Here is a 19,778-nt window from a genome sequence, read left to right on the forward strand (position 1 = left end):
GTTACCCATGGGCATCTCCTGCCTCTGACTCCTCAGGTCAGTCCCCGGCCAGCTCATCCCTCTCTGCACTGCACCCCTGGCTCCCAGGCCCCAGCCTCCCCAGCCTCTCCGCTCCTGGCTTGGGGCCTGCTCTGCGCCACTCCACCCTGACCCCCTGGACAGGATGCTTGTCCCAGAGCCCACGTCTGAGCGTCGGCTTTCCCCCCACGGACTCTGTTTCATTTGTTCATTCATTTGTCCAACTCTTCATTCCTTTGCTCAACAAACATTTACTGAAACCAAAATAAGCCAGCTCTACCCCTGGTGCTGGAAATCAAAGATGAATCCAGCTTGAGCCTTGTCCTCAGGGGACAGAGAAAATGACAAAGAAACAGCACTTGTCGCCCAGAGAGACAGCAGTTCTGATGGAGCTGGCACAGGCATGGGCGGCAGGGCGGCTGCATTTGGGGGTGGGCGAGGCTCCCAGCCTGTGGCCCTGGAAAAGCTTCCTGGAGAAGGTCGTGCTGGAGTCTGGAAAGATGAGGAAGAATTAGCAAAATGGGCTTGGGTATGGGGAGAGTTGGGGGACTGTAACATCGTGGACAAAGAGGCAGGAGCAGAAAGAGACATTCAGGAAGTACAAGTTGTTCCTTACAGCTGGGCCCAGGCTGTCCTCAGGTGGGGACGCACGGCTCTGGGAAAACTCACCCCCTCCCCTGGCACCCAGCCAGCTCTGGGCAGAGCTGGGCTTCCAAGAATCTCATGTCTAGGAATTTATCAGAAAATAAACCCAAAATAATCAGCAATGTGGACATGGAGTTGCACAGGACAGGGGCTGTTTATCGCGGTGTTATTTATCACAGCAGGCGAGTGGGGACAACCTCGGAGCCCAGCCTAGAGACACAGCCACATCAGCCAAGGGCCCTCACTGGCGGGAGTCCTCCAGAGAGCCCAGAAGTCGGGTTTTCAGAGACTATTTAAAGGCAACAGAAAATGCATCTGATGTACTCAGGAGACTGAGGCAGGAGGGGCACTTGAGCCCAGGAGTTTGAGGTTGCTGTGAGCTATGATGATGCCACAGCATTCTAGCCAGGGTGACAGAGCAAGACTCTGTCTTAAACAAAACAAAACAAAGAAACCCCCAGCAAGATGCAAGCGATTTTACCATTCTCAGTGAGGAAATCTATATATGCACATACACATGGAAAGACATTAGGAAGAAATGTGTCAAATGTCTCCCGGTGGCTATCTCTGGTGATGGGCTAACCCAGGGGTTATATTTCCTTTTTAAAAATAATTTCCTGTGTTCTCTGATTTTGCAATAGTGGGCCAGTCGCTCTTTTTTATTTTCGGAGGCTGATTGTAGGAGGCAAGCTCCATGAGGCCACAACTTCCCTTTCCAGACTCCTGAGCCATACCCACTAGAAACCCTCTGCGAGCCACCAGAACGACCTGCTGCCCCAACACCACGTACACTGAGCTGCGTGCTTTTGCTCCTGCTGCTCCTCTTTCTGAATGCCCTTCTCTTTCTCTCTCCACCTGGCACAATTCCCCCAGCCGCCCAGGCCTGCCGCAGGGTCCTTCACTGAGGACCAGGCACACGGAGCAGCCATGCCATTGAACGACAGGTGTCCGTGCCCAGCTCCTTCCCTGCACTGTGAGCTGCGGAGGGAAAAACGCTACCTCACCTCTTTCCTCCCCGAGGGCTTCACATGGGATCTACAATTTATTTTTATTTATTTCCTGCCTCCAATATTTTATTTTGAAAATGTCCAAACCTACAGAAAATAGTACAATGAACCCCTTCCCTTAAATTCCCCACAGTTTGCTTTTTCTTTCCCTCGCTCTGTCCTGCTGAACTAGTGCAAACGTCTGAACACTTGGCCAGGGCTGGGAATTTGGAAGGTGCTTGATGCCTGCTGGGAGGAACGAAAGGAGGACCAAGGACATGGCACAGCTCGGCTCTCCGTCCTTGGCCCCAGTGTAAGACCTTGCCCAGCAAAGCCCTGGTCTTTCTAAAATGCGAACATGGTGGAGCTGCCCACCTACTTGGAGGCTGGCTGCCAACAGTCAGCGCAGCCCCTGTGCAGACACCCAAGGCCCCTGTCATCACTTCCTGCGGCAGCGCTCACTGAGCCCTGGAAGACAGCCCTGTCCTCACACCGACCCGCGCCCCCCACGTGCCTTGGAGCCTCCGTGTCCTCGCTCACCTGGGGAGGGCGCAGCCCTTCCCCAGCCCTCCTGGCACAGCCTGGGCAGCCAGGTGGAGACGCAGCCGCGACCGCCCAGGCAGGGCTGGGCCGCTGTTTCTCCCCCGACACCCTGCCAAGGCCAGGCCACGGGACAGGCCCAAGGACATGCTTGCTGACTCTGGCTAACTGCCTGGAGGAATGAATAAATGAATGAATGAAGGTACTAAGGAACAAGCAGTAACCTCACCTCCTTTGAATCTGCTCAAATGTCACCTTCTCCTCAAGGCCTTCCCTGACCATCCCGTCTCAAATGACAGCCCCCGATCTCCCTCTCCTCCCTGCTTTACGCATTTCCCTGGCATTTATCACCGACCGACATTCTCTGTGCCATTTGTTCACTTTCGTTAGGCTCTGTCTCTCACTAGAGCTCTGCAAGGGCAGGGCTTTTTATCTCTTTTGCTCACTGCCGTATCTCCAGTGCCGAGAACACTAAGTGCTCAGGAGGTATTCACTGAATGAATGAACGAATGAATGAACCCTGCATTTTTCTGCAGAAGGTGGAGCCTCATGGCCTTCTGCTCACACATTTGGTCTTTTGTTTAATTTGTTCCACAGACATCAGTGCTCACTGTGTCACGGTGTGTGTGTGTGTGCGCGCGTGTGTGTGTCCGTGCGCGCGCGCGTGTGTGTATGTGTGTGTGTGTGCGCGCGCGCACAGCAGAGCGCACAGCCTGGTGGTAGGAGGGGCAGAGGCCAGGAGAAGGACTCAAAGAGCCATCATGCCTGGTTGTATGTGAGGCCAAGGACCTGGCATTTGAGGTGTGGGTCCCTGGGGCCGGACCCCATGCTCTGTGCAGCAGCTGTAAAAGGCCAGGATCATAGTAGCCGTGGCCAACATACACTGAACACCTACTACGTCCCAGACACTGTTCTGAGTGCTCTATGTGTACTTTCCCATTCATTTTCAAATCTCTGATGTATAACTGTTATCCCCATTTTGCAGATGAGGAGACTGAGGCTGGGAAGGCCGAGTAACTTACTCAGGAGACACAGTGAGCAAGTGGGGAGTCGCAATCAAACTCTGGAGCTGGAAACTCAGTTTGTAGAGGAGGGAGGAGGCTCAGAGAGGTGGAGTCACTGGCCCAAGGTCGTGGAGCTGGTCAGAGGCAGCGCTGGGATTCACACCAGGATCCATCTGGGACTCCAGAGGAGGCTGAGGTCCCACTAGGTGGGCATCCTGGGGGAGGTGCTGATGGTGACCAAAGGGAGGAGGACAGAGAGCCAGGGCCAGGTAGGAGCTGTGCTCAAGCAGTGCAGGATGGCTGGGGAGACCAGGGCAGACTTCTCTCCTGTTACATGGGTACGGAAGCCATGGACCACTAGTCCCCAGCCCTTCACGTAGGCTGACCGCCCTCCACTTCCCTCGAAAGATGCAAAAAGCAGGTGGGCAGTGGCCTCTGTCCTGGGCCACTCCTCCTGGGCTCCCTGCATCCATCCGCCTGAATCACCCTGCGATACCTCGTATTTACCCTGCGTCAAGGTGCTTTGACTTATCTAATTCTCACACCCCTGTTACAGACAGGAAACGGGGTTCAGACCGTGAGGCAGCTGCCCGAGTCACCAGCAGAGAGGGGATTCCAGCACTGACTGTCTGGCTCCAGAGCCTGTGCCCCTAACTCCCACCCGGGACGTGGAGGCCCGGTTCACCCTGGCTCCCACCCTGCGAGCCTGCATGGTCTGTGACGGCAGACACCATCCGTGGCGTTCCATGCCCGGCAGAGGGCTCGGCACATTGCAGGCCCACACGGAACCTCTCCTTGGTATTGGAAATACAGGAGCAGTGACTTCCCCTGACGGTTCTTCCTCTACCCAGGTCGGGGAGTAAGAATACACGTCCTCATTTGGATAGTACCAATGCCTTCTAAAGCTGCCCCTCCTTGGATAAGTGGCAAGAACATGGGCTTCCAACCAGGCAAACCTGGAAATGAGCCCCAGCTCCACCCTGCAAGTCACTGCACCATCCCAAGCCTCAGTTTACTCATCTGGAATATGGGGTAGATAATAGTTATTGTGAGGATTAAAGGAGACAACAAGAGCCAGGGCCAGGCACAGCAGGTGCACTCAGGGAGAGTGGATCTGTCCACTGAGCACAACTACCTCGAGGGCTCTCGAGTGCCTGTCCCTGGCCACTCCCCTGCTTTTAAACTGTGGATATTTAAACTATGACATGTTCAAAGCACATAAAACCTTACAGAAGTGAGCTGCCCCTGGTCCGAGTGCTCCACGCTGGCACAAATGTAATAACAGACACTCGGATCCCAGAGTGTTTTCTGAGGGCCGGGTCTGTGCCACGTGCTATAGAGATAGGCAACCTCCTGCCCCCATGACGTCCCCTGGGGTGGGTGCTCGGTCACCCTACTTTATAAATGGAGAGACTGAGGCTCCAAGAGGTGAGGTCACTTCCCCAAGGTCCCACAGCCAGGGAGCAGTGGGAGTAGAATTTTTTAGGTAGGCATGTGTTTATTGACATGGAAAATAATGTTGATAATATATTATTAAGTGAAAAAGCAGCACATAGGCCAACAGAGTATAATTTAGGAGAGTATCGTTAAAATGTTAACCGTAGCTATCCCTAGGTGATAGGATTATGGGCCTTACAATTCCTTTTCTTTTTCTTCCCTGCTTATCTGTATTTCCTAATTTTTTTTTATTTCCTAATTTTTTAAAAACAGCTTTATTGAGAAATAATTCACACCACATACAATTCACCCATTTAAAGCACACAATTCAACGGTTTTTTTAGCATGTTGACAGAATTTGTACAGTCATCACAATCAATTTTAGAATATTTTCATCATTCCCCAAAGAAACTCCTTACCCATTAGCAGTCACTCCCATGGTCCTGGGCCCCTCCCCAGCCCCAGGCAGCCACATTCTGTCTGTAGATTTGCCTGTTTGGGACATTTCGTATAAATGGATTTATATAATATGTAGTCTTTGCATCTGGCTTCTTTCACTTACTATAATGTTTTTAAGATTCATTCATATTATAGCATGTATCAGTATTTTATTCTTTTTTATGGCCAATAATCTTCCATATTGTATCTATCAATTCATCAGTTGAAAGACATTCAGGCTGTTTCCACTTTGGGGTATTAGGAATAATGCTGCTATTAACACTGGTGTAAGTTTTTGTGTGGACATGTTGTTTTTGCTTTGCTTTGCTTCGTTTTGTTTGTTTTTAAGACAGGGTCTTGCTCTGTTGCCAAGGCTAGAGTGCAGTGGCGTGATCATAGCTCACAGCAACCTTAAACTCCTGGGCACAAGGGATCCTCTTGCCTCAGCCTCTCAAAGTGCTGGGATTACAGGTGTGAGCCACCATGACTGGCCTGGACATATGTTTTTGTTTTGTTTTGTTTTGTTTCTTTTGAGACAGAGTCTCATTCTGTTGCCCGGGCTAGAGTGCCATGGCATCAGCCTAGCTCACAGCAACCTCAAACTCCTGGGCTCAAGCAATCCTTCTGCCTCAGCCTCCCAAGTAGCTGGGACTACAGGCATGCACCACCATGCCCGGCTGATTTTTTCTATATATTTTTAGTTGTCCAATTAATTTCTTTCTATTTTTAGTAGAGACAGGGTCTCTCTCTTGCTCAGGCTGGTTTCAAACACCTGACCTTGAGCAATCCACCTGCCTTGGCCTCCCAGAGTGCTAGGATTACAGGGGTGAGCCACCACGCCCGGCCGACATATGTTTTTAATTCTCTTGGGTATATATCTAGGAGTGGAATTGCTGGACATATGATAATTCTATGCTTAATCTTTTGAGGAACTGCCAGACTGCTTTCCAAAGCGACTGCATCATCTCACATTCCCACCAGCAGTGTGTGAGGTTACAATTTTGCTACATCCTCGCCAATACTTGCTATTATTTATCTCTTTTGTTCCGCCATCCTTGTGAGTGTGAAGTGGTATCTCATTGTAGTTTTGATCTATATATCTCTGATGGCTGATGATATCAAGCATCTTTCATTTGCTGATTGGCCATTTTTATATCTTCTTTGGAGAAATGTCTGTTCATATCCTGTCCACATTTTAAAAATTGGGTTATTTGTGTCTTTACTAACTATTAAGTTGTTGGAAGTAGGATTTGAAGCCAGGTCTGGCTCCTGCTTTGCTGTCAACCGATAGACTCTGCACACACACGTGCACAGGCAGAGGGACACCCTGCCTCCAAGGACATCTTGAAGCACCCTGGAGTCTTGGCCCCCTCTGGGCCAATAGTGGCTGGAAAAGCAAGCCTCGCTGGGGCCTGGCCCACAACAGATGCCCCATGAGTGTCTGTGGATGGACAGACAGACAGACTACTATATCTCTAGGAGCCAGTGAGCCAAAGGGAAGAAAAAACGCAAGGCCCAAAAATCCACACCCCAGAAGAAGGAAATGGCAGAGGCTGTGCTCCAGGAGGTGGACATGAAGATCTCAATGGGCGAGAGGCCACCATGCAACTCTCTCACGTCCTTGGTGGCAGTAATCTCTCTGGCCCGTTTTCATGCCACTGCCTATTGGCCTGTCTGAGGCTGGGAAGGGGAGGCCAGGGAGATTAGCAGGGCACCAGAGAGCGTATCTGTGAGCCCTGCTGGCCCCGGAAACCTATCGCTTCATCACCAACAGCACCTGCATGTTGAACAACTGGCTCTGGATTCCAACAACCTGGGTTCAAATCCCAGCCCTACCATCTCCTTGCTGTGTGATTGTAGGCAAGTTACACCCTATCTCTGAGCCTCACCTGTAGGATGCATACAACCAGGGTGAGGACAAAATGAGACCCTAACGTGGTCTCTTGGTGGGGCCAGGCTGCTGGTGGCACGCTGCAGACAGCAGGGCAGGAGGGTGCACCCATGGGGCCTCCCAGGCCGGTCCCCCTGCAAAATGGAGCCAGGGCTCTTCCGAGAGTGCCTGGAGCCCCACTGTGGGAGGCGCACCCTCAGCTGTGAGGGTGTGGCTGCTGAGTGGAGGCAACTCCGAGACCCTGCGTGGCACAGACGGGGTGGGCCTGAGCGCAGCCCCTCATGCAGGCAGCCTGGGCTCAGGGCCCTGCTCTACCCTTTACCAGCTGAGAGCGTTGGACAAGCACTTGGCCTCTCAGTGCCTCGGTTTACCCTTTGGAAAATAGAGATGACAACAGTGCTTACTTTAGACAGAGGTTATAAGATTGAATGTGTCAATACAGGTAAACTGTCAATTAAAGTCTTAACCTTAAAATAAAAGCCACAGCACCTCTGAATCCTTTTCACTTCTTTGGGTCCCGGATTCTCCCATATTCCCCAGACTCCTCCAGCTGGGATATGTGTGGGGGCGGGGGCATTAGACTATTTTGGCATCTCCCAAAGTGGGTTCCACAGACCTCCAACTCACAAGACACTCCAGGACAATGAGAAAGGACACTGTCATCAAATAGGGCTGGGTGCTACGTAGATCGAGCTGCCTCTTGGGACTTGACACACTCCCATGAGAGGTTCTGAGAAACCCTGCAGGGAAGAAACCTGGTGGATGTTTACCTTGGTGTTTGGAAAATTTATTTGATGATGAATTATTTTCTGCCCAATATCAAGGTAACATCCTCCTGGCAAAACACTGATGGTCAAGGTCATTTCTGGCTTGCAGCGTCTGTGACTCACAGAAAAGATGGGAAGATCTTCATCCTCTCAAAATCATCATCCTCACATCTGAGAAGCACCTTCCAGTTTTTAAAGCACTTCCACACTCACCGCCATGAGAGCGTCATGCCCTTGTGGGGGGCTTTGACTCAGCTGCAGAGATGAGAGGGGCTCCGAGCAGGAAGGCCACCTCGGGGACACCCCACATCCATGGCCACCCGGCTGGGACTGGCCCAGCTCCCTTCCCACCCCACGCAGCTGCCGCTGGCTCCCACAGACCAGAAAGAACTCCCAGAAGGTTGTCAGGACAGAAGGCGGCATCTGTGAGGAGCCTTCTAGAAAAGGGAGTTGCCAAAAAGAAGCCGTGTGGGTTGAGCCAGCCCAGCCTCAGACAGGGGAGGCCTGTTGGAGGATCCGGAGTCTCCTGGCACCACTTGCAGAGGAGGACCAGGACCACGCGCCTCATCAGCTGGGAAAGTGCCACTTTCAAATAGCCTCTCACATCTCCCTGTAAATGTCTCAGCAACCCTAACACTCGGCAACCAGACGACATCTCCCAGACGGTGGCCTCTTGAACACAGGACAAGTGCCAAATTTCTTCCCTAGGCCCTATGAGATTTGGAAAATGAGATTCATCAGCTAGTCAATGGAGGAGAGTGACATTTATTGAGCACCAACTATATGTCATGCGTTATATAAGAAACTCTGTATGCTGAGATCTCAATTAATTCTGATAGTGACCCCATTTCACAGATGGGGAAACTGAGGTTCACGGCGGTATATTCACATGCCTGGGGACGCAGAGCAGGGCAGGGATTCAAACTCTGAGATTGGTTCTGCCCTGCCAGCCCCAGCGCTCCCCAAGGCACCGCACTATTCTGTCGCAGCCTGGCCGGGATCTCCGGCAAATGCCCTAAGGCCCTGCGCTGCACCTGCTGCCCGGGCCCCTCCTGTCACTCGTGGCAGCTCTTGGGGAAGGGAACTGGGTGGGAATCTAATGTGGTTTGGCCCCAGCAGGCTGGCCCACGCTGGAGATGAAGAAACTGGCAGAACTTGGGTTTGTTGATCAATGTCCTGGAGAATCTGGCTGTTTCAGCCCAAACAATTTGATCATCCTTTGGAGGGGCGGGGAGGCAGGTAGATAAATCAGTTTTCTGAGCATGCCCACCAGCCCGAAATGCCCTTGCCAATAGGAAGATGCCCCCCCCCCATCCCTGGGGACCAGCCTGAGCAGACACTGGGCTGGGCTGCTTATCTCGTTATCCAAACCCCAGGGTCATTCCTGCTGGCTCCCAGGCGCAGCCTCCTGCCCACCTTTTAGTTCCTGGCTCCCAGACCGTCATGAAACCTCCAGGAACCACCCCCCTCTCCCAGATGGCCCTGGCCCTAGCGTGGGATATTCTCCCAAAAAGAGTCACCGATCCCCTGACTTCCCAGAATTACTGGGTCAGCATACCGAGTGGCCAAGTGGCTGTGAGCAGGGAGGGCCCCCACCGCCCTCCTGTAAGGCCCCTCGCCTCTGCGAGAAGGCGTTCCTCCTGCCCAGCCCCGGGAGTGGCCACTGGAGAGGTGGGAGAGCAATGTCCCCAGCACCAGCCACTACAAGCCTGTCCCACATGTCTCGCTCATCTGCATCCCTCTGAGAAGCCAGCTTTCTTTTCTCTGTCCCTTTGTGGGGGCATCCATGTTGCAGAGAGGAGCAGTGACTTGCCCAAGGCCACACAGCAAGGTGGTGGTGGGCTTCACACCTGGGTCTGGCTGATTCTGGAGTGAGGGTCCTTTCTCCTGCTACAGTAGAATGGGCAGGGGCAAGGGCTCTGGAGTCCTGACTTCTCAGCTCCTTGCTGGGTAACCTAGAGTTGGTTACTCAACCTCTCTGAGCCTCAGTGTCCCCATCTACACAACGCCTTTGAAGAGTCCCTGAATTCATATTCTGTGTTAGCTGTGTGGCTTTCAGTAAGTGACTTAACCTGTCTGTGCCTCTGTTCACTCTGATTTATTTATTTATTTGAGACAGAGTCTCACTTTGTTGCCCAGGCTAGAGTGAGTGCCGTGGCATCAGCCTGGCTCACAGCAACCTCAAACTCCTGGGTTCAAGCGATCCTCCTGCCTCAGCCTCCCAAGTAGCTGGGACTACAGGCATGCGCCACCATGCCCGACTAATTTTTTCTATATGTATTAGTTGGCCACTTAATTTCTTTTCTATTTATAGTAGAGACGGGGTCTCGCTCTTGCTCAGGCTGGTTTCGAACTCCTGACCTGGAGCAATCCGCCTGCCTCGGCCTCCCAGAGTGCTAGGATTGCAGGCGTGAGCCACCGTGCCTGGCCATGTTCACTCTGATTTAGAACAGAGTGCTTAATATACACACAAGACTGGCGTGAGAGCTACGTGTGCAACTCGGGCTTCCTGGCAGGAGGTGCCTGGCAGGCCCAGGCGACCGTGTGCTGTTGTCATGGTCGAGGTGGGGCTGTCTAGACTGGCTCTAGAAGGAAGCACAAGACACAGGTCCCAGAGGCCATCACAGGAGAAGGAAACTGGACTGAGGGCAGGAAAAGGTAGGAGACCCTAACTTGTCCCCATTTGTTGTTTGGAACCTTCAGAATGTCCTATTACACGCGTGTATTATTACTATTACCAAAGCTGATTACACAGTTAGTGCGCAGAGCTGCTCTTTGGCTTGACACATGGTCTCGTGTGGGCGGGGGCCAGGCCAGCCCTGTGCCTGCCTGGCCCTCCCTTCTCCAGCCACACCCAGTCCAGGCTTCCCAGCAAGACCCAGCGCACCTCCAGGGCCAGGAGGGCCTCTCCCTCCAGGCAGGCCCACTCAGTCACTCACGTGACACTCCAGGGGCGATCTCCGCCCTCCACTGTCCCCCTGGAAGTGCAGATGCCAGTGCCTCCCGGGGCGACTGTCAGCACTAAAGCGCAGAGCTCATGCTGCAAAGTGCGAGACACGCCACCTACACACCCGGTCTCCCTCCTCCCTCTTGTCCTCTGAAAGGGCAAAATGCCCACATGGGGAGGCCACTGGTTGGGTTAGGGTTAGGGTCAGGCAGCACTGTCTGGGTACAGGGCCCTGGTGCACTCCAGCTCCTTCCAGCTTCTCTGCCCAGCCCTGCCCCACAGCAGGGGGCGCCCACCTTCCCCCACCCTCCAGGCTCAGAGGGGGTCCTGTCCACCACGTACTTCTCCCTGTGCTTGGTGGCACCTAACGCAGGCCAGGTGAGCTGACTGCTGCTTCCGGCCTCACTGCTGCCCTGCCCTTCCCTTCCAGGGCACCTCCGGCATCCCAAGCCCTTTGCACTTGTCCTTCCCTCCTCCCGCCAGGCCCCTCCCTTCACTCAGGGGCAGCTCCTGGTTGCCTCCTCCGGGAGGCCCTCCCAGCCCTCCCCGTCTAAAATGGCCCTCAATCCCCATTTTCTCTCTTGCTCCTGCTTATTTTCTTCACAGTATTTACCATTGCCTGAAATCGTCCTTTTGTACGATAAACTTTTTTTAGGGAATAATTTTAGAAATTATTTTGCAACGGAAAAGTTGCAACGATAGTACGGAGAGCTCCTGTTGATGCTTCATCCAGTTTTTTCTAATGTCGACCTATTTTCTAACTGTGGTACATTCCTCAAAACCGAGAAATTAACATTGGTATGTTACCATTAATTAGACTGTGGGCTTTGTGGGACGAAATGGTATTTTTCCTTGATTTAGTTACTCGTTTTCAGCTTCCTGCCCCACTGGAAGGTAGGCACGAGTGAAGAGCAGGGAGGTCGTCTCTCTCACCCACCATCCGCTGCCTCATCCCAGCAAGAAACAGCACTTGCATAAAAGGAGGGAAAATGATGGCAACAGTAGCTAATGGTTACTGAGGACTCCCTCTGCCAGGCACCGCTCTAAGTGCTTTAAACCTCGTAAGCCATTTAGTCCTCACGATGACCCCTGAGGCAGCTACTCATGGTAGGGAAACCGAGGCACACTGCAGTTCAGTACCTGTCCTGAGGGCCACACAGACGTGCCAGAGTGGATGGGCTCTATGCACCCCTTGCCCCCATATGACATGCTGACTGCCCCAGAGGCCAAGGGTCACACCCTTCTGCGCCCAGAATGTGGAGGCCCCAGAGTCATGTGACCTGCCTGGAGCCACTCGGTGCCCAGGGCGTGCAGGGCTGGGTGGAGCCTAGGCCCCCTGGCCCTGCCGGGAAGGGCAGTGGAGGCTCCCTCCCCAGTCCCGCCCTTCTTCTGGGAGACAGAGGCAGCTGGTTCAGCCCAGATTGTGGGCTCACTCCTGGGACCCCACTGCACAGCGCCTGCAGACAGGGCCTGAGCCCCCTCATCATGTCCCTTGGCCATGGTCTGGACTGCACCCCCAGGATCTGGCCCCTGGAAGGCAGGGGGCAGAGGATGGGCCCCTCTCTTGAGGTGCAGCCTTCTGGGGGAGCTCTGGGCTCTGGCACAGGGAGGAAGAGGAAGAAATGATGTCCCATTTCAGATGTGGGGTGGGAGCCACATGGAGGGTTATTACAGCCTTTTCCCAACACCCCAGGGCCAGGCCAGAGAGCTGTCCCAGTACCTCCCAAAGGGAAAAGCCATTTTGCGGGAGGACAGGACCAGAGCCTGCTGCCCCGTGCAGCCCGGGTTCCACCCAGCGCCAGCCTGGCGCAGACTCAAGGCCTAATAATGTTTGCTGGATGCCTTGAATACAAGCACCGGTGCCCAGATCTCCTTGAGGTTTCAGTGGGGCGTGCCTACCTCCACCCCCATTCTGGGGAGCAGACTAAGTACGGGGGTGACAGGGGACACTGTGAGGTGGTGGCAGCCTGGGTGAGAGAGGCAGGCAGCTCAAGCGAGAGCTGGGGGGTGGGGGCGCCTGTGCTCGGCTAATTAAACAGTGACTGTGATGAATCGGGGAGAGGCTGCTGCTTGCTAATTAAAGGTGCCGGCATCTTGCCTGGCAAGGATGGAAGGCAGGAGAGGCCAGAGCCTTGGCAGGGGCCAGGCCAACGAGGACAGTGCTTGACCAAAGCCCCCACTGAGCTGGTTCTGGGCATCCCTCCCATCCTCCCAGGCCCCCTCCCCACTTCCCTATCTCTCCCACCCACCTTGCCTGAGCCTGGGGCCTCCCACTTCCCCCACCCTCCCCACCAACCCAAATCCTTTCCTGATAAGGGCCCCAGGCGGGTGTGGGGGAGGCGGGGCTTGGCGGTGACCAGCCTGGGCTGGGGGTGGGCAGAGCCTGCGAGGTAGGCCTTCCCGTGCCCACAGCCAAGACGACATTGGCAGTTAGGAACAAGGCCCCCAAGACGACATATAGAGTCTTAGACTCTGAGACTCGCAGGGGCTTTAAATATTATTCAAATTCCCTGGCCAAACCTGGTGTCAGCCCTGGTGTGTGTGACAGAGGGGGAGAGCCAGCGTGCTCTCTGGGCTCAGTATTCCAGTCTTGAAAAGCGACAATTGAGCAAATGATCTCTGACGCTTGATGATTCCTGTGAGGTGGACAGAAAGTCCCCAACGCTGCCCCACAGCAGTTCAAGACGGGTGTGGCTTAGGGGCCAAGAGCACAGGCTCCAGAGGCCAGCACCACCATTTGTCGACTGCGTGACCTCGGGCCAGAGAGCTAATTGTTTCGTGCCTTGGTTTCCCTGCCTGTAAGGCTGGAGACGGTAATGCTGCCTGGCTCGAAGGGTCCCTGAGGGGATCAGGCAGAGAAGTGTCTTGTCTGACTTGAGTAGCAGCCCAAGGTCTGGGGGACTCAGGGCTGTGGCCTGGCACCCAGCACCCCCTACATCTTACCCCCGTGCATGAGGTGGCTGCAGCCTGGCGCTCTGGGGAAAGGATTAGAGAGGCTAAGTGACTTGCCCAAAGTCACACAGCCACAGAAGGGGCAAAGAGCCCTGGATCCCTTGAGTGGGAGGGGAGAGTGGGGTTTAGATTCCCATGTTGACATTGTTGAGCTTCTACTAGATAGAGTCCTGAACTAGCCACCATGGAGGGGACAGAAATGAATTTGAGACTCAGCCTGCCCTTCAAGGGGACCCCAGTCTGAAAACAGAAAACACACAGAGAAATAGCTAGAATGCAAAGCGAATGAGCCGGGCATCAAAGGTGAGGGGCAGCACCCCTCCACACAGGGGCTGGTGAAGACTCCAGGGATGTGAAGAGATGCTGCTTTGTCTTTGAGCTCCATTTGCAAAGCAAAGGTCCTGATTTTATTTGAAGGGTTAAATCAGCATTGGGGGGTCATGTGGTGGGGGTGCTGGGTGCTTTAGGAAGTTCCTGGTGGTCCCTGACATCCGTGATGCTGCTTCTGTGGTCCTGGGATCTGTCGCTTGAGGTGTCCCAGAGGCTGTGGTTTCACGGACATCCCTGTCCGGGACGCCCAGCATGAGTGCACCCTTGTCCACAAAGGGCTGCCATGTCCCCCTAACAGGTGGCCAGGCACCCACTGTGGCTGGGGACTTCCTGCCGGGCAATTTGGTGGGGAAAGGATGCAAGGATGTGGCACCAGTAAGAGGCCCAGAGATGGCAGAAACCTGAGGCTGAGAAACTCGAGGCTGTTGGCTCTGACACTGGGAAGCCTGAGCCTTAGGCAGCCAATCCAAAGCAAGCAGGGACAAGTGCTAGGTCGCTGGCCTGGAGGGTTGTGCCTCCATTCCTCCCTCCTTGGAGATCAGGGCTCAGCCAGAAGAATGGGGCAGAGGGCTGGGCAGGTTGAGCCACAAGGCAGTCTGCGTGAGCAAAGCAGGCGGCTCCTGGAAAATACATGCTGCCTTGGCGGCCCCAGGGCCCCTTGCACCTGAGCTAGGCCAAATGCTGGTCTGGGGCGCCCTCTGGTGGCTATTCTGGGTGCTGGTGGAAGCTGAAATCGCTGTGTGTTTAAGGGTGGGTAGGGAGGGCGGGGGATGGTCAGAGCCAGAAGACTCCAGAGTGGACCACTCTTTCCACGACACAGATGGGAAAGCTGAGGCCCAGAGGGGGAAATTGACTTGCCCATGGTCACAGTGGGCTCAGTCAGTGGCTGAGCCAAGAACAGAACCCGGAATTTCCTGTGCACCAGGGGCTTTTCTTAGTGTGTCTCAAGGCATCCCACACCAGGGGAAGGGAGGCCGAGTGTCCAGAGGCTCACTCCCCAGTGGATGTGGACAGCTGGACTATAGGCCGCGCAGCATCTGTGTGACGAGGCACGCAGCATTTGCCCTCCCAGGCTTGGGTCTTTCACCTCTAAAACGTGGGTTATTATGTTGGCAAGGGACAGGGGCTAGGCCTCCCTCTGGCGCACTGCTGGAAGTGAAGATAGAGACCAGCCAGTCTTTCAGTAAGCGCTAGGAAGAGCCTTCCTGTAGCCAGTATTATGCTCAGTGGGGGAAGACTGGGTGCTTTCCCCCGAGATCAGGAGCAAGACAAGGATGTCCACTCTCGTCACTTCTATGCAACGTTGTGCTGGAGGTTCCAGCCAGGGTAATTGGGCAAGAGAGCAAAAACTCATTCAGATTGCAAAGGAAGAAGTAACACTATCTCTGTTTGCATATGACATGATCTTGTACATAGAAAATCCACTAAAAAACATTAGGACTAATAAATGACTTTGGCAAAGTTACAGGATACAAGATCAATATACAAAAATCAATTGGGTTTCCACACACTTGCAATGAACACTTCAAAAATGTAATTAAGGGCTGAGTGCAGTGGCTCATACCTGTAATCCCAGCGCTTTGGGAAGCTGAGGCAGGAGGATTGCTTGAGGCCAAGAGTTTGAGATCAGCCTGGGCAATAAAGTGAGACCCCATCTCTACAAAAAAATTTTTTTAATTAGCTAGACATGGTGGCACACACCTGTAGTCCCAGCTACTTGGGAGGCTGAGGCAGGAAGATCACTTGAACTTAGGAGTTCGAGGTTATAGTGAGTTATGATGATGCCACTGCAGTCCAGTCTGGGTGACACAGTGAGACCTCATCTCAAAAAAAAAAAAAAAAAAATACCAAAACCTTGAAAATGTAATTAAGAAAATAATTTCATTTGCACTAGCATCAAAGAGAATAAAATGCTTAGGAATACATTCAACAAAATAAGTACAAAGCCAGGGATGGTGGCTCACACCTGTAATCCTAGCAGTCTGGGAGTCTGAGGTGGGAGGATTGCTTGAGGTTGGGAGTTCAAGACTAGCCTGAGCAAGAGCAAGACCCCATCTCTACTAAAAATAGAAAAAATTAGCCAGGCTTGGTAGTGCATGCCTGTAGTCCCAGCTACTTGGGAGGCTGAAGCAGGCAGATCAGTTGAGCCCAGGAGTTTGAGGTTGCAGTAATGTATGATGATGCCACTGCACTATAGCTGGGGCAACAGAGCCAGACTCTGTCTAAAAAAAAAAAAAAAAAAAAAAAGCACAAAACTTTTACTCTGAAAACTATAAAACATTGTTGAAAGAAATTAAAAATGACCTAAATAAATGGAAAAATATCCCATGTTCATGGATCTGAAGACCTAATATTGTTAAGATGGCAAGACTCCCCAAATTGATCTTCAGATTCAGCACAATCCCCATCAAAAATTCCAACTTGGCTGGGCACGGTGGCTCACGCCTGTAATCCTAGCACTCTGGGAGGCCAAGGCGGGTGGATTGCTCGAGGTCAGGAGTTCGAAACCAGCCTGAGCAAGAGCAAGACCCTGTCTCTACTATAAATAGAAAGAAATTAATTGGCCAACTAATATATATAGAAAAAATTAGCCAGGCATGGTGGTGCATGCCTGTAATCCCAGCTATTTGGGAAGCTGAGGCAGTAGGATTGCTTGAGCTCAGGAGTTTGAGGTTGCTGTGAGCTAGGCTGATGCCATGGCACTCACTCTAGCCTGGGCAACAAAGCGAGACTCTGTCTCAAAAAAAAAAAAAAAAAAAAAAAAAAAAAAAAAATTCCAACTTGGTTCTTCACAGAAATTAACAAGCTGATCCTAAAATTCATATGGAAATTTAAGGGACTCAAAATAACCAAAACAACCTTGAAAAATAAGAATAATGTTGGAAGATCCAATTTTAAAAATTACTACAAACCTACAGTAATCGAGACAGTGTGGTATTGGCATAAGGACAGACATAGAGATCAATGGAATAGAATGAGAGTCCAGAGATAAACCCTCATATGTGTGTTCAGTTGCAAGGGTACCAAGACAATTCAATGGGTCAAGGACAGTTTTTCAACAAATGGTGCTGAGACAACCAGATATCTACATGCAAAAGGAAGAGCTTTGCTTGTACCCCTACCTCACACCATACACAAAAATTAATTCAAAATGAACCAAACACCTACATATAAGAGCCTAAAACTATAGAACTCTGAAAAGAGAACACAGACATAACTCTTCATGACCTTGGATTAGGCAATAGTTTCTTAAATATGACATTGAAACACAAGCAACAAAAGAAAAAATTGATAAATTGGGCTTCAGCAATATTAAAAAATTTTGTGTTTCAAAGAACACCATCAAAATAGTGAAAAGACAGCCCATAGGATGAAAGAAAAGAATTGACTATCATAAATCTGATAAGGGATTGTAACCAGACTATATACAAACTCTTACAATTCAATAATAAAAGACAAATAACCTCATTTTAAAATGGGCATAGCGGGCGTGGTGGCTCATGCCTGTAATCCTAGCACTTTGGGAGGCCGAGGTGGGCGGATTGCTCAAGGTCAGGAGTTCAAAACCAGCCTGAGCGAGACCCCGTCTCTACCAAAAATAGAAATAAATTAATTGACCAACTAAAAATATATATACAAAAAATTAGCCGGGCATGGTGGCGCATGCCTGTAGTCCCAGCTACTCGGGAGGCTGAGGCAGTAGGATCGCTGAGCCCCAGAGATTGAGGTTGCTGTGAGCCAAACTGACGCCACGGCACTCACTCTAGCCTGGGCAACAAAGTGAGACTCTGTCTCAAAAAAAAAAAAAAAAAAAAAAAAATGGGCATAGGATTAGACTACAGATTTCTTCAAAAGAAGATATACAAATAACCAACAAGCACATAAAAAGAAGCTTAACATCATTAGTTGTTAGGGAAATGCAAATCAAAACCACAATGAGATACCACTTCACATCCACTAGGTTAGTTACAATCAAAAAGATAATAACATGTGTTGGTAAGAATATGGAGAGATCAGAAGCCTCATACCCTGCTGATAAGAATGTAAAATGGTGCAGCTGTTTTGGAAAACAGTCTGGCAGTTCAAAAGGTAACACGTAGAATTAGCATATGATCCAGCAATTCTGCACCTAGAAGGTATATATCCAAGAGAAGTAGGAACATACATTCACATAAGAACTTACATGACTTCATAGCAGCATTATTCGTAATAGCAAAAATATAGAAAAAACCCAAATGTCCATCAGCTGATGAATGGATAAATAAAAGGTGGTATATTCATACAAGGGAATATTATTTATTTAACAACAAAAAGGACCAAAGTGCTGATACTTGCTATAATGTGTATAAACTTTTTTTTTTTTTTTTTTTGAGACAGAGTCTCACTCTGTTGCCCAGGCTAGAGTGAGTGCCATGGCATCAGCCTAGCTCACAGCAACCTCAAACTCCTGGGCTCAAGCAATCCTACTGCCTCAGCCTCCCGAGTAGCTGGGACTACAGGCATGCTCCACCATGCCCGGCTAATTTTTTCTATATATCTTTGTAGTTGGTCAATTAATTTCTTTCTAGTTTTAGTAGAGACGGAGTCTCGCTCAGGCTGGTTTTGAACTCCTGACCTTGAGCAATCCGCCTGCCTCAGCCTCTCAGAGTGCTAGGATTACAGGTGTGAGCCACCGTGCCCGGCCTTGTGGATAAACCTTAACAACATCATGCTCACTGAAAAAAGTAAATCACAAAAGATCACATATTTTATGATTTCATTTATAAGAAATGTGTGGAACAGGCAAATCTATAGAGACAGAAAGCAGATTAGTGGTTGCCAAGGGCTGGGGGAGGGGACTGAGGAGAAACGTGTACGAGGTTCTTTGGGGAGCGAGGACTTTGTCCTACAGTTGATTGTAGTGATGGCTGCACAACTCTGTGAACATCTGAAAACCTTGAATTGTAAACTTCAAATATGAATTGCATAGTATATGAGTTATATTTCAAAAAGCTATTATTTAAAAAAAAGCCTGCTGGCCGGGCGCTGTGGCTCACGCCTGTAATCCTAGCTCTTGGGAGGCCGAGGCGGGCGGATTGCTCAAGGTCAGGAGTTCGAAACCAGCCTGAGCAAGAGCGAGACCCCGTCTCTACTATAAATAGAAAGAAATTAATTGGCCAACTGATATATATATAAAAAATTAGCCGGGCATGGTGGCACATGCCTGTAGTCCCAGCTACCTGGGAGGCTGAGGCAGGAGGATCACTCGAGCCCAGGAGTTTGAGGTTGCTGTGAGCTAGGCTGACGCCACGGCACTCACTCTAGCCTGGGCAACAAAGCGAGACTCTGTCTCAAAAAAAAAAAAACATAAATAAAAAATAAAAAAAAAAGCCTGCCCTTTGGACCTATGACTCCACTTCTAGAATTTGTTTTAGAAATCACTCAAGTGCACAGGACATATGTACAAAGATTTCATCACAATATTATTTGTAACAGCAAAAGCATGAAAACAATCTGCAGGGGAAAGAGTCAGTAATGTTCACCCCTGCAACAGAACACTGGAGTCTTTAGAAACAATGAAGCCAGGTGTGGTGGCTCCAGCCTGCACTCTCAGCTACTCAGGAGGCTCAGGTGGGAGGATCGCTTGAGTCTAGGAGGTCAAGTCCAGCCTGGACAACATAGCAAGACCCCGAAAAAAGAAAAAATGATGGCGAGTCACATTTACTAACATGGATGGAGCGCAAGATACACTGCCAAGTCAAAATAACAATAAAAAAAAGGCAGGTTAAAATAATAGGCCTGTAGATTAAAAGTTATTTAGGAGACTTTTTTAATAAGAAGACA

The 19,778-nt window shown here is 51.1% G+C and overlaps 1 protein-coding gene across 5 annotated transcripts in view; it reads right to left on the minus strand.

The window, feature by feature from the left end:
• Window positions 1-269: 269 nt before the first annotated feature.
• Window positions 270-19,778, minus strand: part of COMMD7 (COMM domain containing 7) — a 77,272-nt gene continuing 57,763 nt past the window's right edge. For 2 of the 5 annotated variants that reach the window (XM_076011026.1, XM_076011029.1), the window contains exon 9: window positions 12,998-15,612. In XM_076011026.1, the coding sequence (XP_075867141.1) occupies window positions 15,380-15,612 (233 nt within the window). In that variant the 3' untranslated portion in view covers window positions 12,998-15,379. Of the gene's footprint in view, window positions 511-12,995; window positions 15,613-19,778 lie in introns of those variants that run through there. The other 3 variants (XM_076011030.1, XM_076011027.1, XM_076011028.1) reach the window with 3 other exon arrangements.

The sequence above is a fragment of the Microcebus murinus genome, chromosome 16 (assembly GCF_040939455.1).
Source record: "Microcebus murinus isolate Inina chromosome 16, M.murinus_Inina_mat1.0, whole genome shotgun sequence".
NCBI lineage: Eukaryota > Metazoa > Chordata > Mammalia > Primates > Cheirogaleidae > Microcebus > Microcebus murinus.